A 25,311-nucleotide genomic window follows, 5' to 3' on the forward strand; every position below is an offset into this window, starting at 1 on the left:
GTTGTCAAAGACAGGCGAATGAAGGTGTCAGAAATGGCCAAGGCCTTGGACATTTCAGAGGGAAGTGTCCATACCATTTTGCATGATCGTCTGGGTATGAGGAAGCTGTCTGCCCGATGGGTCCCGAAATGTCTGAGTGATGATCAGAAGGCTGTACGTGCGTCAAAGTGTCAGGCACTTTTGACGCAATGCAGTCGGGATGCAGACAACTTTATGGAGAGAATTGTTACTGGTGATGAAACCTGGGTACACCACTATGACCCAGAAACCAAAGAACAGAGTAAGCAGTGGACTGGCTTTGCTTCACCCCCTCCCAAAAAGTTTAAGACTCAACCATCGACTGGCAAAGTCATGGCAACCATCTTTTGGGATACCAAAGGGGTCTTGCTCATTGACTACTTGCCACGTGGCCAGACTATTACTGGAGAGTACTACTCCGATCTCCTGGACCGTTTGCGGACTGCTATTCTTGCCAAACGTCGTGGAAAGATCACAAAAGGTGTGCTGCTCCAACATGATAATGCCAAAGTGCACACCTGTGGACTTGCGGTTGCCGCAGTGAAGCGGAACGGGTTCAAAGTATTGCCTCATCCACCCTACTCACCAGACCTGGCACCAAGCTACTACTTTCTCTTCCCAAACTTGAAGAAAGAACTGCGTGGACGTCATTTCCGGTCCAATGATGAACTCATGACAGCAGTGGAGGGGTGGTTACACGAACAACCCCATGGTTTCTATCACAACGGGCTTTTAGCTCTCACACATCGCTGGACAAAGTGCATAGACCTCAATGGTGATAATGTGGAAAAAGAAGAAGTGAGCCGATCACATGATGAGCAGTAGCATATAGGTTAGGCTTGTTATATATTGAATGGCCCTCGTACACTGAGTGTGTATTTGTACATGATTATAGTAATAAAACCTAAAAACTGTGATGTACATCAAAGTATACACTCACGCTATGTTATCATACCTCCATATCAAAATGATGAGATCTGATTTGTTCAAGTGAATTAAATTTCTGAGCAGGAGAATAAATCCCTTATACCCCCCTTTGAAGCAAAAAGATTCACTCCCTTCAAAGAAGTAACACAACATGAGAAAGTAGTAGTGAGTGAGTGACCTGGGTTTAACGCCGCTTTTAACAGTATTCCAGTTATATTGTGGCATGTCAGCTTAATGGGGGAGGAAAGCCCAAAGTGATGCAGGTCTCAGATGGTCCCTACTTTGGTGAAACCCACGAGCACGGGTAAGGTGCTGACAAACCTAGAAACATAATCAGGAATTCGAACCCATCATCACTGGTTCCCTTTGTGCCCAAGGGACACAACTCTGCACAGAGAATTGCGGCACCTCGGACAACTGGGTCACCCCAATCCCCGACATAGATATGGAACACTTAATTGGATTAATGGCAGCCAAAGGACAGTTTTCCCAACATTTACTTTCGAAATTGAACTGCTATTGCTCCTGTGGCATGAAGCCATGAACAATTCAACATTCCAAGATTCACTTTTTGGCCTCATGAACCTTCATCAATACTTAACTGACTTGTACACACAACATCCCTGCATCTCCCGGGGAAAGTTGCAGCCCTCCAAGCTTAATTTTTGCTCAGGTAGCCACTGGCTCGAAGCAGTCTTATTTTAGATGCCTTTTAAAATGTAGGGCGTCGTCAGAAACATGATTTCAAACACTGCTTTTTACACAAAGAACTAACCAGCATCCTGGGTGATGGCGGAACAGTGTATACAAGTACTGACATTGAAACCCTTCTTTCTTTACCTTAGCAGGCCCCCCTGCTCCCTTCTTGGCACCTTTCACCATGGACTGGTCGATGGGCTGCAAGGACACTTATCATTAGCAACACTACAGAAATAAACCGCAAGTCAAACTCAATGTCAAAATCAATGTAGGAGACCTCTCTGATCTAATAAACACTCCACAGGTTTGCTTGTTTGTTGTTTGACACCACACTCAGCAATATTCCAGCTATATGACGGTCGCCTGCAAATAATCTCCTCTTGACCAGACAATCCTGTGATTGATATCATGAGCATTGATCCACTCAATTCAATTCATGCATCAACCAAGTCAGCGAGCCTGACCACCGAATCTTTTGGTCATCTCTTATGATAAGCATGGGTTGCTGAGGACTTATTCTACCACTAGCCACCATCAGCATATCGCCATTTGAACACTTCAACCACGAGGCTACCCCACCTCCCCCATAAAGTCGGTGAACAAACCACAAAGAGACAAACATAAACAGTGTCAATGTGCTGAGGAAGCGACCAAAGTTTCAGGACCAAAAGTGTGACAATCTCATTAAAATCAGATCTTAGTTCTCGCTGCCGCTAAACAAAGATCTGAGGACATCCCATTACGGGTCACGTCAGACCGACCTTTCGCGAACTCTGACCGACCAATGGAATTACTGAGAAGAAGTCGACATTAGCCAATCAGAAGGCAGCTTTCTCGTGCCTTACAGCACTAATTTCAAATTGGCGACTACGTTTCGAAACATATTTTGACAAATTCTCGCTTAAAAATCTGAAACCTGAACACAAGAACATTCTCAAATGGCTAATATATTGTCTAGATTGTATAGATTCAGTCGTTAAGCCCGTAACTATCGTTCGGAATACCCCATTTTAAAGTTTTCGAGGCTGCATGATGAGAAATCACATTCCGACTGTCACTTTCATGATCTGGTAAGCGACGCTCTGATTGGTCGGATGAAAGGTCTTTCTGACGTGACCCCTAATGGGATGTCCTCAGATCTCTGTTTAGCGGTAGCGAGAACTAAGATCTGATTTTAATGAGATTGAAAGTGTGATGGACACTGGTTCTGTTTTGAAGCCTCTTCAAACAATTTGATCATACGACTTTAAATGAGCCATTTCTCCAAGCTCCCCTCTGTTATTTCTTCAAGAACACATAGCAACAACTTTCCGTTTTTAATAATTTCAATCTCATTTCCAGTGTAGACAATGACAGATTACATAGCATTCCAACTGTATAATATGGGTTGAACATGCTCGTGAAGGCAACAAAGAATGAGATATGAGTGAGTGAGTGAGTGAGTATGGTTTTACGCCGCTTTTAGCAATATTCCAGCAATATCACGTCGGGGGACACCAGAAATGGGCTTCACACATTGTACCCATGTCGGGAATCGAACCCGGGTCTATGGCGTGACGAGTGAACACTTTAACCACTAGGCTACCCAACCGCCCCTGAACGAGATATGAACTATGTACATGGTGAGGGGAAGGTTTATGTAAGGCAACTGTTCTTTAAAATTGGTTTACGGATTCTGGCATTAAAAAAAAAGGATCCAAAATAATGCCTACAAAGCAATATTTTGTATTATTCCATTGAATTCAAAATTGGGAATTCACAGACATAATTAACACTGCACACATGGCAAAATATTTAAGAACAGAAAAACAAAAAAGTATCTGAAATGTCTTTTTTACTTATCTTTTCTCCTCTACTGACCTGAACTTGTCACAAAAATCCGCAAACCAAGAAAACCATAGTCTAGCCTTACAAGAAGGAATTGTGAGTGGACACAGATCATTACAGTGCAAGTATCATGACAACTCAACTCCTACTGAGGGAATTCACGGTTCGAAATAGCAAAAGTCCACTAGTCCGAGAGTAATGAAAATCTCAAAGTGACATTTCCTTGTGGACTACCACTTTTCAATTGATGGCAAATTGGTAGCACATCATTTTTGCAGTTTAGTGAAAATGAAAATGAATTTCTAACCTGGATATGCAGTAAAACAGTTTCATCGGTGAAAATATAAAAAATCATCCATATGTCCTGGAGTTTAAGTTGAACAATTGATCATATTTGCAATATCATTTTAGTAAATTTCAATTACTAATCATAACTTGCTTTGTTTCATGCACAGAGTTAGTTGGTTTGTTGTTTAAGGCCGCACTCAGCAATATTCCAGCTATATGAAGGCAGTCTGTAAATAATCAAGTCTTGACCAGACAATCCAGTGATTGACATCATGAGCATCAATCCACGCTATTGGGATACGATGACATGGATCAACCAAGTCAGTGAGCCTGACCACCCGATCCCGTTAGTCGCCTCTTATTACCAGCATAGTCGCCTTTTACGGCAAGCATGGGTTGGCTGAAGACCTCTTCTACCCCAGATCTTCACGGGTCTCATACACAGAATAATAACATGTTGTCACATAGAGTCATGGAGACAAAAAGTTGAAATCAGTAGTTTTCCTTGTTCAGCACAAAAAAAACATTTAAAAAAATATTAATATAACCTAACAGTCTATCTGTCCACAATAGAATGTTACCACTATTCCTGGCTTAAAAAACACTGAATCAGTGGGGACACAGCACAAGATGACGTGGACATCGTTTACCATTTATTTTTTACACATACAAGGAGTTTTCTATTCCCAGTAAAGGTTGAGCAGCATTTTTAACACAACACAACACTGTGGAAGGTGCGATCAAATTAATCACTTTTTCCTCAGCATTTTCCTGTGTCTGTAACTTCTTCTGCATGTTGCAATGGGAATGTCAATGAATGCAAAACAAGATGATAATATTTTTACACATCAGTGGCAGAAAAATCCAGAACAGATGAATCAATCATAATAAATGGACTTTTAAATGCAATGATAAATGACAATGAAACAAAATAGCATGACTACACAGACGGGAGAAGGTCATAAATGCAAACTGCAAAACATTGTTTGCTGTTTGATGCCATATTCCAGGAATATTCCAGCCTAATGATGGCAGTCTGAAAAAATATTGAGTCTGGACCAGGCAATCCAGTGATTGACATCATGAGCATTGAGCACCAGGGTACAATGACAGACAATCAACCAATGACAGACACCATCCAGTCCAAACAGTGGCCTCATATGACAAACACATATTACTGGGATTGTCTGGTCAGACAATCGACCAAGTCACCCACACCATCCAATCCATTCGGTGGCCTCATACGACAAACACATGTTTCTTGGAGTGGTTCAAACCTGAATCCTAATATGTGGCCAATATCAGCTTCATCCCAGGTTGCAAGACATGTAAATGTTATTTAGTAGTGAGAGACAGGATTTATCTAGGATCCTAAACTTAATGCCCATGGCAGGCAAACTGGGGAAAAATAAAATTATTCTGTTCATAATCAGAATATTTATTAGTATTACATATATTGGTATTAGTGGCAATACCACGCACCTCTAGCGGACACTCACCGCTTTTCCGGACGCCATGTCCTTCAGTTGCTGCAGCTGCTTCTGTAGGGCTTCGATCTCCGCGTGCTTCCTGGCCTCATCCTCAGCTCTCTGTTTCTGTAAGGCAACTCACTAGCTCTAGAAATGTTCAACACATATGTTTGTTGTTGAACTCAGCAATATTCCAGCTCCATGACAACGACCTGTAATTGAGCCAATCTGGACCAGACAATCCAGGGATCGATATTGTAAACAACGATCCACGCCGTCAGGGGACTAGGCAACACTTTCAACCAGGCCTTACTATCATGTTCATGATACCATGTTCCGACTAGGCAACACTTTCAACCAGGCCTTACTATCATGTTCATGATACCATGTTCCGTGTAGTAGGTCATTGGTATAACAGCCCTTTCATTGCGTCAAAACTGAAAATCTGTGACGAACTGCATTATAGTTTGGAGTATAATTGTTTATCACCTGGAATAATTTTGTTCTCACCAAGTTACCGTCCTACTTGTGCCAACTTTTACAGGCTTCATAGTCTGTTTGCAACCAGAATCACTGAGGTATTACTGTATATTGCCTGAACAAATTGATCAAATGCACATGATAAACTAAAATGTTATTTCGAAAAGGTGAATTATAATGAAGTTCCGCCAGTGGCTATTAAGAGCTATGTTCCCTCAATGGCCTCATGCGACCAGCACAGGTGACTGGGATTGTCTGATCAGACAATCAACCAAGTCATGGACACCATCAAGTCCATACAGTGGCCTCATACGACCAGCACAGGTGACTGGGATTGTCTGGTCAGGCAATCAACCAAGTCACGGACACCATCAAGTCCATACAGTGGCCTCATACGACCAGCACAGGTGACTGGGATTGTCTGGTCAGACAATCAACCAAGTCACGGACACCATCAAGTCCATACAGTGGCCTCATACGACCAGCACAGGTGACTGGGATTGTCTGGTCACACAATCAGCCAAGTCACGGACACCATCAAGTCTATACCATGCTATGCAGTGGCCTCATACGACCAGCACAGGTGACTGGGATTGTCTGGTCAGACAATCAACCAAGTCACAGACACCATCAAGTCCATACAGTGGCCTCATACGACCAGCACAGGTGACTGGGATTGTCTGGTCAGACAATCAGCCAAGTCACGGACACCATCAAGTCCATACAGTGGCCTCATACGACAAGCACAGGTGACTGGGATTGTCTGGTCAGGCAATCAACCAAGTCACGGACACCATCAAGTCCATACAGTGGCCTCATACGACCAGCACAGGTGACTAGGATTGTCTGGTCACACAATCAACCAAGTCACAGACACCATCTAGTCCATACAGTGGCCTCATACGACCAGCACAGGTGACTGGGATTGTCTGGTCAGGCAATCAACCAAGTCACGGACACCATCAAGTCCATACAGTGGCCTCATACGACCAGCACAGGTGACTGGGATTGTCTGGTCACACAATCAACCAAGTCACAGACACCATCTAGTCCATACAGTGGCCTCATACGACCAGCACAGGTGACTGGGATTGTCTGGTCAGGCAATCAACCAAGTCACGGACACCATCAAGTCTATACAGTGGCCCCCTGGGACCAGCACAGGTGACTGGGATTGTCTGGTCAGACAATCAGCCAAGTCACAGACACCATCAAGTCCATACAGTGGCCTCATACGACAAGCACAGGTGACTGGGATTGTCTGGTCAGGCAATCAACCAAGTCACGGACACCATCAAGTCCATACAGTGGCCTCATACGACCAGCACAGGTGACTGGGATTGTCTGGTCAGGCAATCAACCAAGTCACGGACACCATCTAGTCCATACAGTGGCCCCCTGGGACCAGCACAGGTGACTGGGATTGTCTGGTCAGACAATCAACCAAGTCACGGACACCATCAAGTCCATACAGTGGCCTCATACGACAAGCACAGGTGACTGGGATTGTCTGGTCAGATAATCAACCAAGTCACGGACACCATCTAGTCCATACAGTGGCCTCATACGACAAGCACAGGTGACTGGGATTGTCTGGTCAGACAATCAGCCAAGTCACGGACACCATCAAGTCCATACAGTGGCCTCATACGACAAGCACAGGTGACTGGGATTGTCTGGTCAGGCAATCAACCAAGTCACGGACACCATCAAGTCCATACAGTGGCCTCATACGACAAGCACAGGTGACTGGGATTGTCTGGTCACACAATCAACCAAGTCACGGACACCATCTAGTCCATACAGTGGCCTCATACGACAAGCACAGGTGACTGGGATTGTCTGGTCAGGCAATCAACCAAGTCACGGACACCATCTAGTCCATACAGTGGCCCCCTGGGACCAGCACAGGTGACTGGGATTGTCTGGTCACACAATCAACCAAGTCACAGACACCATCTAGTCCATACAGTGGCCTCATACGACAAGCACAGGTGACTGGGATTGTCTGGTCACACAATCAACCAAGTCACGGACACCATCTAGTCCATACAGTGGCCTCATACGACAAGCACAGGTGACTGGGATTGTCTGGTCAGGCAATCAACCAAGTCACGGACACCATCTAGTCCATACAGTGGCCTCATACGACAAGCACAGGTGACTGGGATTGTCTGGTCAGGCAATCAACCAAGTCACGGACACCATCTAGTCCATACAGTGGCCTCATACGACAAGCACAGGTGACTGGGATTGTCTGGTCAGGCAATCAACCAAGTCACGGACACCATCTAGTCCATACAGTGGCCTCATACGACAAGCACAGGTGACTGGGATTGTCTGGTCAGGCAATCAACCAAGTCACGGACATCATCTAGTCCATACAGTGGCCTCATACGACAAGCACAGGTGACTTGGATTGTCTGGTCAGACAATCAGCCAAGTCACGGACACCATCTAGTCCATACAGTGGCCTCATACGACAAGCACAGGTGACTGGGATTGTCTGGTCAGGCAATCAACCAAGTCACGGACACCATCTAGTCCATACAGTGGCCCCCTGGGACCAGCACAGGTGACTGGGATTGTCTGGTCAGGCAATCAACCAAGTCACGGACACCATCTAGTCCATACAGTGGCCTCATACGACAAGCACAGGTGACTGGGATTGTCTGGTCAGACAATCAACCAAGTCACAGACACCATCTAGTCCATACAGTGGCCTCATACGACAAGCACAGGTGACTGGGATTGTCTGGTCAGGCAATCAACCAAGTCACGGACATCATCTAGTCCATACAGTGGCCTCATACGACAAGCACAGGTGACTTGGATTGTCTGGTCAGACAATCAGCCAAGTCACGGACACCATCAAGTCCATACAGTGGCCTCATACGACAAGCACAGGTGACTGGGATTGTCTGGTCAGACAATCAACCAAGTCACGGACACCATCTAGTCCATACAGTGGCCTCATACGACAAGCACAGGTGACTGGGATTGTCTGGTCAGACAATCAACCAAGTCACAGACACCATCTAGTCCATACAGTGGCCTCATACGACGAGCACAGGTGACTGGGATTGTCTGGTCAGATAATCAACCAAGTCACGGACACCATCAAGTCCATACAGTGGCCTCATACGACAAGCACAGGTGACTGGGATTGTCTGGTCAGGCAATCAACCAAGTCACGGACACCATCTAGTCCATACAGTGGCCTCATACGACAAGCACAGGTGACTGGGATTGTCTGGTCAGGCAATCAACCAAGTCACGGACACCATCTAGTCCATACAGTGGCCTCATACGACAAGCACAGGTGACTGGGATTGTCTGGTCAGGCAATCAACCAAGTCACGGACACCATCTAGTCCATACAGTGGCCTCATACGACAAGCACAGGTGACTGGGATTGTCTGGTCAGACAATCAACCAAGTCACGGACACCATCAAGTCCATACAGTGGCCTCATACGACAAGCACAGGTGACTGGGATTGTCTGGTCAGGCAATCAACCAAGTCACAGACACCATCTAGTCCATACAGTGGCCTCATACGACAAGCACAGGTGACTGGGATTGTGTGGTCAGACAATCAACCAAGTCACAGACACCATCTAGTCCATACAGTGGCCTCATACGACAAGCACAGGTGACTGGGATTGTGTGGTCAGACAATCAACCAAGTCACAGACACCATCTAGTCCATACAGTGGCCTCATACGACAAGCACAGGTGACTGGGATTGTCTGGTCAGATAATCAACCAAGTCACGGACACCATCAAGTCCATACAGTGGCCTCATACGACAAGCACAGGTGACTGGGATTGTCTGGTCAGGCAATCAACCAAGTCACGGACACCATCTAGTCCATACAGTGGCCTCATACGACAAGCACAGGTGACTGGGATTGTCTGGTCAGGCAATCAACCAAGTCACGGACACCATCTAGTCCATACAGTGGCCTCATACGACAAGCACAGGTGACTGGGATTGTCTGGTCAGGCAATCAACCAAGTCACGGACACCATCTAGTCCATACAGTGGCCTCATACGACAAGCACAGGTGACTGGGATTGTCTGGTCAGACAATCAGCCAAGTCACGGACACCATCAAGTCCATACAGTGGCCTCATACGACAAGCACAGGTGACTGGGATTGTCTGGTCAGGCAATCAACCAAGTCAAGGACACCATCAAGTCCATACAGTGGCCTCATACGACAAGCACAGGTGACTGGGATTGTCTGGTCACACAATCAACCAAGTCACGGACACCATCTAGTCCATACAGTGGCCTCATACGACAAGCACAGGTGACTGGGATTGTCTGGTCAGGCAATCAACCAAGTCACGGACACCATCTAGTCCATACAGTGGCCCCCTGGGACCAGCACAGGTGACTGGGATTGTCTGATCAGACAATCAGCCAAGTCACGGACACCATCAAGTCCATACAGTGGCCTCATACGACAAGCACAGGTGACTGGGATTGTCTGGTCAGGCAATCAACCAAGTCACGGACACCATCTAGTCCATACAGTGGCCTCATACGACAAGCACAGGTGACTGGGATTGTCTGGTCAGACAATCAACCAAGTCATGGACACCATCAAGTCCATATAGTGGCCTCATACGACAAGCACAGGTGACTGGGATTGTCTGGTCAGATAATCAACCAAGTCACGGACAGCATCAAGTCCATACAGTGGCCTCATACGACAAGCACAGGTGACTGGGATTGTCTGGTCAGGCAATCAACCAAGTCACGGACACCATCTAGTCCATACAGTGGCCTCATATGACAAGCACAGGTGACTGGGATTGTCTGGTCAGGCAATCAACCAAGTCACGGACACCATCTAGTCCATACAGTGGCCTCATACGACAAGCACAGGTGACTGGGATTGTCTGGTCAGGCAATCAACCAAGTCACGGACACCATCTAGTCCATACAGTGGCCTCATACGACAAGCACAGGTGACTGGGATTGTCTGGTCAGACAATCAACCAAGTCACGGACACCATCTAGTCCATACAGTGGCCTCATACGACAAGCACAGGTGACTGGGATTGTGTGGTCAGACAATCAACCAAGTCACGGACACCATCTAGTCCATACAGTGGCCTCATACGACAAGCACAGGTGACTGGGATTGTGTGGTCAGACAATCAAACAAGTCACAGACACCATCTAGTCCATACAGTGGCCTCATACGACAAGCACAGGTGACTGGGATTGTCTGGTCAGATAATCAACCAAGTCACGGACACCATCAAGTCCATACAGTGGCCTCATACGACAAGCACAGGTGACTGGGATTGTCTGGTCACACAATCAGCCAAGTCACGGACACCATCAAGTCCATACAGTGGCCTCATACGACCAGCACAGGTGACTGGGATTGTGTGGTCAGACAATCAACCAAGTCACAGACACCATCAAGTCCATATAGTGGCCTCATACGACAAGCACAGGTGACTGGGATTGTGTGGTCAGTTCGCGTTACACATGCTTTGCAAATCATGCAGTTGACCAAAATCTGCATGTTGAAATCCATGTTGTTCACGAACTAGATATCTAGTTTGTTATGCAATTTTGACTGGACTATGTCTAGACTCATTAGTCCAGCCAAAAGTTTCCTTCAGAATCCCAGCCTAGTTCAGCACACTATGATATTCATAATATTATCCTATGTACTGTGTACCACTGTGAGGGGCTTATGGTAAAATAAAGAACTGGAACTTGGCAAGTGTTAGCCCACAGGCTGGTGTGGAAAGGGTCATATCTTTTCAGCAGATTTAAGTGTTATTATATGGACTATTGTCAGCTGGGCTTATGAGACCAAACAGAAATTACTGGACTTGGACAGCTTCAGACATGAGGCTGAGGTCGCAGACTGATAAAGGTTTTTTGGAGGACTTGGATGAAACTAGCTGGATCTGAGCCTAGCTTTCTTAAACTCCAGTAAGCTACGGTTATAACGAGCTCAAAGGACCACTAATTTTAATTCGTAATAACCGTAGTTCGTTATAAGCATATGTACAACATATATACAGCAAATGGACGGGACCAAGAAATAGTTTGTTATAAACGCGTTCATTATAAACAAAGTTACTGTACTTGGGCATCAGGTCCACACCAGCAGAACTCCTTATGTACTTTGTGTGTATACAGAGATAGAAGGCAAACATATAGAGAAACGCATCCCACAGATATATGTGAGAATATATTCATGTATATAAGATAGCTATGAGAAAAAACACTCCTGGGAGAAAAAATGTTTCTTAAATAAAGTTGAAACAAATAAAAATGTTAGATTATACAACAGGATTTCTTACAAACAAAAATGTTGTTTATTCCTTTTTGCATCTTCTGTGGATGTTCGCTTATAATACCATGCATTTTTAATACCATGCACTATTAATACCATGCACTATTAATACCATGCGTTTTTAATACCATGCACTATTAATACCATACACTTTTAATTCCATGCACTTTTAATACCATGCACTTTTAATATCATACACTTTTAATACATGCACTTTTAATACCATACACTTTTAATAGCATGCATTTTTAATACCATTCACTATTAATAACATGCACTTTTAACACATGCAGTTTTAATACCATACACTTTTAAATTTTTAATACATGCTCTTTTAATACCATGCACTATTAATAACCTGCAGTTTTAACACATGCACTTTTAATACCATACACTTTCAATACCATGTCACGGACACCATCAAGTCCATACAGTGGCCTCATACGACAAGCACAGGTGACTGGGATTGTCTGGTCACACAATCAGCCAAGTCACGGACACCATCAAGTCCATACAGTGGCCTCATACGACCAGCACAGGTGACTGGGATTGTGTGGTCAGACAATCAACCAAGTCACAGACACCATCAAGTCCATATAGTGGCCTCATACGACAAGCACAGGTGACTGGGATTGTGTGGTCAGTTCGCGTTACACATGCTTTGCAAATCATGCAGTTGACCAAAATCTGCATGTTGAAATCCATGTTGTTCACGAACTAGATATCTAGTTTGTTATGCAATTTTGACTGGACTATGTCTAGACTCATTAGTCCAGCCAAAAGTTTCCTTCAGAATCCCAGCCTAGTTCAGCACACTATGATATTCATAATATTATCCTATGTACTGTGTACCACTGTGAGGGGCTTATGGTAAAATAAAGAACTGGAACTTGGCAAGTGTTAGCCCACAGGCTGGTGTGGAAAGGGTCATATCTTTTCAGCAGATTTAAGTGTTATTATATGGACTATTGTCAGCTGGGCTTATGAGACCAAACAGAAATTACTGGACTTGGACAGCTTCAGACATGAGGCTGAGGTCGCAGACTGATAAAGGTTTTTTGGAGGACTTGGATGAAACTAGCTGGATCTGAGCCTAGCTTTCTTAAACTCCAGTAAGCTACGGTTATAACGAGCTCAAAGGACCACTAATTTTAATTCGTAATAACCGTAGTTCGTTATAAGCATATGTACAACATATATACAGCAAATGGACGGGACCAAGAAATAGTTTGTTATAAACGCGTTCATTATAAACAAAGTTACTGTACTTGGGCATCAGGTCCACACCAGCAGAACTCCTTATGTACTTTGTGTGTATACAGAGATAGAAGGCAAACATATAGAGAAACGCATCCCACAGATATATGTGAGAATATATTCATGTATATAAGATAGCTATGAGAAAAAACACTCCTGGGAGAAAAAATGTTTCTTAAATAAAGTTGAAACAAATAAAAATGTTAGATTATACAACAGGATTTCTTACAAACAAAAATGTTGTTTATTCCTTTTTGCATCTTCTGTGGATGTTCGCTTATAATACCATGCATTTTTAATACCATGCACTATTAATACCATGCACTATTAATACCATGCGTTTTTAATACCATGCACTATTAATACCATACACTTTTAATTCCATGCACTTTTAATACCATGCACTTTTAATATCATACACTTTTAATACATGCACTTTTAATACCATACACTTTTAATAGCATGCATTTTTAATACCATTCACTATTAATAACATGCACTTTTAACACATGCAGTTTTAATACCATACACTTTTAAATTTTTAATACATGCTCTTTTAATACCATGCACTATTAATAACCTGCAGTTTTAACACATGCACTTTTAATACCATACACTTTCAATACCATGCACTATTAATAACATGCAGTTTTAAAATATGCACTTTTAATACCAAACACTTTCCCCAAGAGTGACTCACACCAGAGAATAAAGATTGTAGAAATTTGAGAATTACTTTGCATCACCCACTCTACAATGCCTCCGACCGTGAAGAGGCATTTTGCTTCATCAGTAACAAGTGTTACTTGGAGAGACTTAAACACATGCAAAAATGATAGGATACCAGTAAGTGCCAATGATAATTTTATTCATTAGAAACAAAATTAATTATGATACAGATAGGGACAAAAATATGTTAAAGAAGAAACTGCTACGCACTCAGGCTCTGGTGCAAGTCACCTCTAAAGTTTTTGAAAAGTGTCAAAATATCTAGTAGCAAATTGTGCAATAACTTCCAAGATTGCAAAAGTTTTTTTACTCAAGACTGAGCACCCTGGCATATATTTCCACATTATGAATGCCTATCAGATATTAATATCTTTGTTCATCACTTCATACAGGCCACAAAATACTAATTACCTGTTTGTCTGAATCAAAACCTGCAGAAAAAAGGATAGAGGCCAAACCAGTTATAAGAGCAGGATAAAGGCCACATCAGCTATAAGAGCAGGATAGAGGCCACATCAGCTATAAGAGCCTTTACTGGTAATATTGCAATTGAATATTCTAGTGTATTTTTCGAAAAACAATAAGGACTGATGCATTCAATTTCTTTTTTTTTTGCAGATTCTTGTGATCAACATGACAAAACTGAAAAAGTAAAATAAAGTGTTTCATTGAAATATCCACCAGGAAACTAGAAAAAAAACTAACTTGTTTCCATATAGATTCTATATAATTTTTCATAACTACAATCAAATATGTTTTTATCTTTTATTTCGTTTAGAATAAACTTGGTTGTGAAACAGGAAAATAAATTGGTTTGACCAAATAATAACCTACTGAAAACTAAACAAACGTGATGACCAAGTAATTAATAGGTTGTGGCCTTGTTTTAATGCTATTAGACAGTGTTTGAAATGGTAAGGCAAGACTGACACATGCCTGGTGGTGGCGTTCATCTGCAACCAGAGACCATTTTCCCTCGGAAACCTACAGCGCTCTGTGTTATTTCAGTGTAGCAAAACCAGTCATGAAATCAGCTACAGGCACCTCTCGATATATAGTTGGAAATTGGAAAAGCAATATTTATTCCACAAAGACAGTAGTTTGTGTGCAGAGTGTTAACCTCAGTGTATGATTATAACAAGGGAAACACGTCTCTCCCTCGAGGTACAGATAATACATCTGCCAAGCAGTCCAGGGCCCACTTGCACAAAGCGATCTTAGCGCTAAGATGATCGTAACTCCCATACTTTAACATAGGCTTACGATAGTCTTAGTGCTGTAATTAGGCAAGAAAAATACTGAAAATTGTACGCATACTTGATAAAATTTAAGCCAATTTCAACTCTTTTGGTTCAAACTTGTTACATATATTTTCGCTACACTGGAATGACATAAATCAGTAGGGTTTAGCTCCGTGGAAATATTTCTGGTCTAAGATTGAATGTTAAGCTTTTAGGTGCGAAAACTTACAAACAAGGTTAGAAACGACGGATACCATTAACTCCTGCATGATATCAAATCAATAATACTTTTTTTCAGCAATTTGTTGAAATCAATCCTAAGCAACCATTTAATTCTGGGGGCCTGCTTCCAGACAAAGCATGTGTTTTCTCTCCAAGGAGGGACGGCCAAACAAGTTGGTTTTGACCAATAACATATTTCCATCAGTATTTCTAGTGTAAACCTGAGGTAACAAGATTCTATATCAAAATCCTTGGCCCCCAAGAATATTCAATGTTTGATCTGTTATCTTTACAAGCTGTACACTGAAGTGAGGAATTTTCCATCGGTTAATTTTCAGAAATTGATTTAAAAAATGTCCCAAATACATAATCCGCACTCTCATATCACAGTGTGGCTTAGAAATTGATGGTATCCATATGGAATATACAAACATGATTAATCCAGACAACACAGTATTACAATAGACAGGTGATTATGTAAGAAGAAATGTCAGGTGAGAATGGGTAATAAATAGTGAACATGATAAACAGTGCGATCCACATTCTAACTTATTAACAAAGTACAAAAATGTTGAGACGTATGCCTCACATGTCTGAAGGACCTTCTACCAAAGACCACACAATGATGTGATCATGTACTCTTCGTGAAACATGATTCAATGTCAATACTTATGGAGAAACATGTACAAATTGGCAACTCAGTGTCTGTTCTAACATTTGTCAACTTCTACCTCCACAATATCAGAATCATTAAAGAGTAAGTGCCTGTTGTTTTGTGCTGTAGTGCTCCGTATTCCAGGCCTAGCACAGCGTTTTGTAAGTCTACATAAGTGAGTGAGTGAGTTAGGTTTTACGCTGCTTTTAGCCATATTCCAGCAATATCACAGCGGGGGACACCAGAAACGGGCTTCAAACATTGTACACATGTCGGGAATCGAACACGTGTCTTGGGTGTGACGAACAAACGCTTTAACCACTAAGCTACCCGACCGCCCCTTGATGATTTACAAATTCAATGGTATTTGTGTACCGAATGCCGGACAATGTTTCATAATGTCTACATCACGTCAGGGCCAGGCAACACCAATCTCATTAAAATCAGATCTTAGTTCTCGCTATTGCTAAACAAAGATCTGAGGACATCCCATTACGGGTCACGTCAGAACGACCTTTCATCCAACCAATCAAAGTGTCGCTTACCAGATCATGAAAGTGACAGTCGGAATGTGTTTTCTAATCATGCAACCTCGAAAACGTTAACACGGGGTATTCCAAACGACAGTTACGGCCCATACGACTGATTCAGCCAAAATTATCGTCTATCTCTCACTTCCGTGGGGATATACATTTGAACGGAGGAGGTGTAGCACAGTACGTGGGAAGCCCTGCCATACAATAGCAACTATATATTAGACATTCTGGAATGTTCGTTTGTTCACTTTCCAAAATTTTAATCGAGAACTGTGTCAACTTATTTTTCAAGCATAGTCTGAAATGGAAATCGCCAGGTTGAAAGCTCGAGAAAACTGCTTTCTTAGTGGCTGATGTCGATTTCTTGTTAGTCATTTCAGTGGTCGGTCAAAGTTCGCAAAACGTCGTTCTGACGTGACCTGTAATGGGATGTCCTCAGATCTTTGTTTAGCGGCAGCCAGAACTTAGATCTGATTTTAATAAGATTGAGGCAACAGTTGAGTGCCTGAGAAACAACCCATGCTGTAAGGGTATGTAGCCATAGAAAGTCGAGTCTGTTTACAACAAGACCAGAGAACTAGCATAACCCTTATTCCACTAGTCCGCAGAGTCTGTAGCTAGTCCTGCTTGAACAAGACGAAAATATTTACAATGTTTACATTTACATTACTTTTACATTTTACTGAATTAAAGCCCTCAAATGCTACAAGTAAATGAGGACTACCATCATTAAAAAGTTTTGCAATTGCAGAGAGTGAATCTACAAACATATTATTGACTAAATATTATTGATATTCTGTAAATATCCTCCAACCATAGACTCCATGCAGTCACCAAGCTAACCATGATTAATGTGTGCAAACAAACATGCAGTGCCGACATTACACAGTCATTAAATAGCATGTTAGTTGACAAGGGATAGATTAGACAGACATGCAACATGATCTTGTACCGCAATGATTCTAAGACACAGATTACTGGGGGAAATAAAACATTCACATTTATTTGGCATTTGGATTTTCTGCATCCTAGAAAACTGTGAACTCCTAAAACTACTGGTATATTAATTTCAACAATATTTCTGATACAAAAATGAATGTCACCTGTCCCTATTTATCCTGTGGAGACGCTTTACATGTGCCAACAATTATCCCATAATATAACTAAAGCCTTTCCCTGTGTAGCTGATTTAAACAAGTTGACCCTGATAAATTTGCTTTGCTTAATGCCACACTCAGCAATATTCCAGCTATATGACGGCGGTCTGTAAATAATCAAGTCTGAACCAGACAATTCAGTGATTGACATCATGAGCATCAATCCACGCGATTAGGATACGATAGAATCAACCAAGGACACAACCGACCCATTTAGTCACCAAAATCATATGAATTGTCATAATATTGTTTGCAATTGAACAGCAACATCAGGATACAATCAACTTAGTTAATTATTGAAATGAAAAAAAAATGAGTTTTCGTTAAACCTTCATTGCATCAATGTCAGGACAAACACAAGGTATGATATAGATTCATAATGGATGGAAAACTGATATCACAGAAATGTATCAACGTTCGTCATGGACACGACTTGACTGGTTCAAAATGTCCATCCAGTTGCAAGATGTACCCACAGAGATTTGCATAAGAACCTAAAGTGGGTGGAGATGCGAATCTCAGCATGAAAAGAACCAATCCATACCAGTATATTGCATTGTCAGCATCCAATCAATAAACACTTCATGTACATAAATTGTCTCCCTTTCAACACTTCATGTAGGTAAGTTGACTCCCTTTTCAAAACTTCATGTCAAGCTCCTTCCCAGCGCGTGACACCTTCGTTACACAATCGGTAACATCGCTGCCACCAGTGTCGGCCATTACAAGACTCTTGAAATTTGCCCTCTAACCCCAAATGTAGTATTGTGTATACTTTTGTTTATGTCTTTGGGAATGCCATCACAGTTATTTTTGAAAAGGTTTACGACTGACCATATATCCCAGATGAATTTAACTTTTTGTTTGTTTGATCAGATTGGATCGAGATTGCAGATGAACGGAAAATCACCCAAATTACCGCTTACATTCTTACTATACCAATTGCATGATAGTTGAAATGAAATAGAAATTCAAATTGACAAACAAGGAAAATAATTTAGTTAGGGTGAGAGTATTACGTGTCACGGCAGTCATCGCTTGTTTGTTAACAGTCCGTCAGTTGCGAGTTCAACTCCAAGCATGGCTGTGGCCACCCATCACAGTGAGGAGCTTATGACTGTAGGCAGCAATATCGCTTTCAGGAGCTTGAAATTCATGTACATGTAAGTTGCCTCCCTTTACAATTCATGTACATAAGTTGTCTCCCTTTACAACACTTTATGTACAGTCAAGTCCCGTTAATCCGACATCGATGGTTGCATATGATTATGTCAGAGTAACGAGTATGTCGGATAAACGAAATTAAGTAGTATCAACGTTTGTGATCGAAAATTGGACAGCTTCGCGACAGATAACGATTCAAACACGTAATCAAAAAATAACAAATAAAAATTCATTTTGTTCTGTTACATTGTTGGCGGAATATGTTTTTTAAGCACGCAACCTCTAAAGTTTAACACAAAACAACTGTTGGATGAACGGGTCTAAATACCACTGATTTAATCGGTTCCCATCATTAGTGTCGGATAAAGCCGATTGTCGTATTAACGAGTATCGGATTAATGAAACTTGACTGTACATAAATTATCTCCCTTTACAAAACTTCATGTACGTAGGCTGTCTACCTTTACAATACTTCATTTCATGTACATAAGTTGTCTCCCTTTACAACACTTTATGTACAAAAGTTGTCTCCCATTCCCCCCACTGAATATACTTTATACAAACTGGTAGAAAATCATTTCCTTGGGGGAACTTCTCAACAGCATCATGCTTCAACCAATAAGAAAAACATACTACAATATTTACAAATATATGTGCGTTTTACACAGCTGTATTTCATCAGCTGACTAAACAAGGCATCATCACTACACTGCATAGAAGCTGCATCAACATCTTCCCAAGGCAAGGGAGTTAACTGCCTATATAAATCCAGTATTCACCCTTGCCAAACTTGGATGAAATTTCTGGGCTCGATTATATCGAGACAAGTGGCTATTACAAGTTATGTCCCTTCTATGTCCGTACTATTGACCAATCAGATTCCACCTCTCATATTACTTGCATTTCCTTCAAACAAAATGGTGGCGCCCAATCAAGATGATATGATCGATAGTCATGACCTATATAGAAATAAAACGGGTCTTACTTCGCGATGGGGTTCACACTATGTGAGCACCTTGATTAAAAACATCAAAATATTTGGAAAATATCTGTTGACATTACGCTGACGGTACAAATACTTTGCAAATCCTGCAATTGAATGAAAACTGCACGGCAGAGAAACCTGATGTCGACTTCGATACATGATTTTGATTGGACTAAGCATAGACCCATTAGCCCAGGTAAAATATACAAATCCATAATTCCAGCCTAGTTTGGCAAGGGTTGAAAATGGACTTTTATAGTCAGCTAACTCCCTTGCCTCAGGAAGATGCCCCATCAAGGGGATGGATGATCACCTATACACACAGAGATGTGTCTAGACAGTGTCATAAGTGCCTTGATAATTAAGACACTGTGTCTTCTTTCATTATCGACTCACTAATGTCAATGGCATAAGACCAGGAAGAAAAAAAATCAAATTTTGAAACGGTTTCTTTGCTATGCAATAATGCTTAAAAAACAAAATTTATCTAGCCAGGTTAAGTCTCAGTTTGCAATATTTATAGAAGTAGTTGTTATACTAGCACTAGTCATGAAATCAGACCTGTGCCACCTACATCTGACCTCTCAAGAAGACATTTTAAATGACAGCCCTACATTTCTCAGGAGTATCCTTTAAGAATCATCTTGCAAACCTTACATTTTCATCAAGAACAAAGGAAGCATGCAGTATCACCAAACACCTTGCAACCAGGTTAGTAAACTTAACGATATTTCACCTTCTGATCAGATTTACTGGGCTTGCCGTCCACCTTGTCAAAATATTCAAACAACTGTCGCCATAGAGTGTTCTTCCGCGTCTTCTCATCATCTGGGGGAAGGAAGTCCTTGACAGGGGCTCCTACTTCGCGGTACAGATTCTTGATGATTCTCTCGGAGACCTCTCGCACCTCTCCGGCGTTGTGGTTCAGTGCTTCCACACAGAAAGGCATGAGGTTGTCAACGTTTAGCCCACTGAAAAGACACAAATGTTTTATTCTCACACTAAATGTTATTGTAGTTTCAGCTAAGACAGAAGTATGACGACGATGTAGACAGTTGACCCTTGTTTCGACATGATGCCAGTACCTGGTAGAGAGACCCAGATCCTTGTACAGTGTCTCCACAATCTCCAGCCGACTCTGTGCCAGCCGTGGCGCCATGTTGGGCTTGAAGAGCTTCACACACTCATGAGGTACAACATTGGTAGGCTGCAATAGTAACAGAACAACATGCAGAAATAAACAGGATAAATTATCTGTACACTCAGCAGTATTCCAGCTGAATGACAACAGCCTCTAAATAATTAAGTCTGGACCAGACAACCCAGTGATTGACATTATCATCAACGCCCCTCCCCATCGGCGTATGATGACATTCAGGGAACCAGCCTTTTCCACCTGATCCATGTAGCTGACACACACACCAAGTCACTCAGCCTTACCACCTGATCCATGTAGCTGACACACACACCAAGTCACTCAGTCTCACCACCTGATCCATGTAGCTGACACACACACCATGTCACTCAGCCTCACCACCTGATCCATGTAGCTGACACAAACACCAAGTCACTCAGCCTCACCACCTGATCCATGTAGCTGACACACACACCAAGTCACTCAGTCTCACCACCTGATCCATGTAGCTGACACAAACACCAAGTCACTCAGCCTCACCACCTGATCCATGTAGCTGACACACACACCATGTCACTCAGCCTCACCACCTGATCCATGTAGCTGACACACACACCAAGTCACTCAGCCTCACCACCTGATCCATGTAGCTGACACACACACCAAGTCACTCAGTCTCACCACCTGATCCATGTAGCTGACACACACACCAAGTCACTCAGCCTCACCACCTGATCCATGTAGCTGACACACACACCAAGTCACTCAGTCTTACCACCTGATCCATGTAGCTGACACACACACCAAGTCACTCAGCCTCACCACCTGATCCATGTAGCTGACACACACACCAAGTCACTCAGTCTTACCACCTGATCCATGTAGCTGACACAAACACCAAGTCACTCAGTCTCACTACCTGATCCATGTAGCTGACACACACACCAAGTCACTCAGCCTCACCACCTGATCCATGTAGCTGACACACACACCAAGTCACTCAGCCTCACCACCTGATCCATGTAGCTGACACAAACACCAAGTCACTCAGTCTCACTACCTGATCCATGTAGCTGACACACACACCAAGTCACTCAGCCTCACCACCTGATCCATGTAGCTGACACACACACCAAGTCACTCAGCCTTACCACCTGATCCATGTAGCTGACACACACACCAAGTCACTCAGCCTCACCACCTGATCCATGTAGCTGACACAAACACCAAGTCACTCAGTCTCACTACCTGATCCATGTAGCTGACACACACACCAAGTCACTCAGCCTCACCACCTGATCCATGTAGCTGACACACACACCAAGTCACTCTGCCTTACCACCTGATCCATGTAGCTGACACACACACCAAGTCACTCTGCCTTACCACCTGATCCATGTAGCTGACACACACACCAAGTCACTCAGTCTCACCACCTGATCCATGTAGCTGACACACACACCAAGTCACTCAGTCTCACCACCTGATCCATGTAGCTGACACACACACCAAGTCACTCAGTCTCACCACCTGATCCATGTAGCTGACACACACACCAAGTCACTCAGTCTCACCACCTGATCCATGTAGCTGACACACACACCAAGTCACTCAGCCTCACCACCTGATCCATGTAGCTGACACACACACCAAGTCACTCAGTCTCACCACCTGATCCATGTAGCTGACACACACACCAAGTCACTCAGTCTCACCACCTGATCCATGTAGCTGACACACACACCAAGTCACTCAGTCTCACCACCTGATCCATGTAGCTGACACACACACCAAGTCACTCTGCCTTACCACCTGATCCATGTAGCTGACACACACACCAAGTCACTCAGTCTCACCACCTGATCCATGTAGCTGACACACACACCAAGTCACTCAGTCTCACCACCTGATCCATGTAGCTGACACACACACCAAGTCACTCAGTCTCACCACCTGATCCATGTAGCTGACACACACACCAAGTCACTCAGTCTCACCACCTGATCCATGTAGCTGACACACACACCAAGTCACTCAGCCTCACCACCTGATCCATGTAGCTGACACACACACCAAGTCACTCAGTCTCACCACCTGATCCATGTAGCTGACACACACACCAAGTCACTCAGTCTCACCACCTGATCCATGTAGCTGACACACACACCAAGTCACTCAGTCTCACCACCTGATCCATGTAGCTGACACACACACCAAGTCACTCAGCCTCGCCACCTGATCCATGTAGCTGACACACACACCAAGTCACTCAGTCTCACCACCTGATCCATGTAGCTGACACACACACCAAGTCACTCAGCCTCACCACCTGATCCATGTAGCTGACACAAACACCAAGTCACTCAGCCTCACCACCTGATCCATGTAGCTGACACACACACCAAGTCACTCAGTCTTACCACCTGATCCATGTAGCTGACACACACACCAAGTCACTCAGTCTTACCACCTGATCCATGTAGCTGACACACACACCAAGTCACTCAGCCTCACCACCTGATCCATGTAGCTGACACACACACCAAGTCACTCAGCTTCACCACCTGATCCATGTAGCTGACACACACACCATGTCATTCAGTCTCACCACCTGATCCATGTAGCTGACATACACACCAAGTCACTCAGCCTGACCACCTGATCCATGTAGCTGACACACACACCATGTCACTCAGCCTCACCACCTGATCCATGTAGCTGACACACACACACACCAAGTCACTCAGCCTCACCACCTGATCCATGTAGCTGACACACACACCAAGTCACTCAGCTTCACCACCTGATCCATGTAGCTGACACACACACCATGTCATTCAGTCTCACCACCTGATCCATGTAGCTGACATACACACCAAGTCACTCAGCCTGACCACCTGATCCATGTAGCTGACACACACACCAAGTCACTCAGCCTCACCACCTGATCCATGTAGCTGACACACACACCATGTCACTCAGTCTCACCACCTGATCCATGTAGCTGACACACACACCAAGTCACTCAGTCTCACCACCTGATCCATGTAGCTGACACACACACCATGTCACTCAGCCTCACCACCTGATCCATGTAGCTGACACACACACCAAGTCACTCAGTCTCACCACCTGATCCATGTAGCTGACACACACACCAAGTCACTCAGTCTCACCACCTGATCCATGTAGCTGACACACACACCATGTCACTCAGCCTCACCACCTGATCCATGTAGCTGACACACACACCAAGTCACTCAGCCTTACCACCTGATCCATGTAGCTGACACACACACCAAGTCACTCAGCCTCACCACCTGATCCATGTAGCTGACACACACACCAAGTCACTCAGCCTCACCACCTGATCCATGTAGCTGACACACACACCAAGTCACTCAGCCTCACCACCTGATCCATGTAGCTGACACACACACCAAGTCACTCAGCTTCACCACCTGATCCATGTAGCTGACACACACACCAAGTCACTCAGCCTCACCACCTGATCCATGTAGCTGACACACACACCATGTCATTCAGTCTCACCACCTGATCCATGTAGCTGACACACACACCAAGTCACTCAGTCTCACCACCTGATCCATGTAGCTGACACACACACCATGTCACTCAGCCTCACCACCTGATCCATGTAGCTGACACACACACCAAGTCACTCAGCCTCACCATCTGATCCATGTAGCTGACACACACACCAAGTCACTCAGCCTCACCACCTGATCCATGTAGCTGACACACACACCAAGTCACTCAGCCTCACTACCTGATCCAACTAAAATATACAACTCATCATATTTTACAGGAGTTAGAGACACAAGCTAGAAACTCATTGTATTCTTAACTAAAGACCCTTAAATCTTGAACATCTTCCAGACCCTGTGGATTTCAGGCTTGGATCATTATGTATTGCTGCAAATAATTGACATTCCAAATCTTGGGGTATTGGGCTGTTTGAATCATAAAGAAATCAATGGTATAGACTACACTCAAGTTAAGAGTGCAAATGGTTCTCCCTAATGTAATATTGAAATCCCCTTTATTTATAAGCTCAAGGCTTCTGGGGTCATGTGGAGCATGTCACTAGCTCAATGTTCATGCCTAAGAACCCTGAAAGTTATTACTGAGAGTGCCCCGGACATGGAAAGAGATACACCCAGG

General features: G+C 43.4%; 1 protein-coding gene across 4 annotated transcripts in view; it reads right to left on the reverse strand.

Moving 5' to 3' along the window:
* The window catches only part of LOC124149276 (centrosomal protein of 104 kDa-like), an 88,607-nt gene that overhangs the window by 15,241 nt on the left and 48,055 nt on the right, over positions 1-25,311 (reverse strand). For 2 of the 4 annotated variants that reach the window (XM_046520742.2, XM_046520741.2), the window contains 5 exons: positions 21,077-21,198; positions 20,728-20,962; positions 5,259-5,354; positions 4,513-4,548; positions 1,786-1,842 (listed from right to left, as the gene is read on the reverse strand). In XM_046520742.2, the coding sequence (XP_046376698.2) occupies positions 1,786-1,842; positions 4,513-4,548; positions 5,259-5,354; positions 20,728-20,962; positions 21,077-21,198 (546 nt within the window). The remainder of the gene's footprint in view (positions 1-1,785; positions 1,843-4,512; positions 4,549-5,258; positions 5,355-20,727; positions 20,963-21,076; positions 21,199-25,311) is intronic. The other 2 variants (XM_046520743.2, XM_048394146.1) reach the window with 1 other exon arrangement.

Source organism: Haliotis rufescens, unplaced genomic scaffold, assembly GCF_023055435.1.
Source record: "Haliotis rufescens isolate VD_foot unplaced genomic scaffold, xgHalRufe1.0.p SCAF_13, whole genome shotgun sequence".
NCBI lineage: Eukaryota > Metazoa > Mollusca > Gastropoda > Lepetellida > Haliotidae > Haliotis > Haliotis rufescens.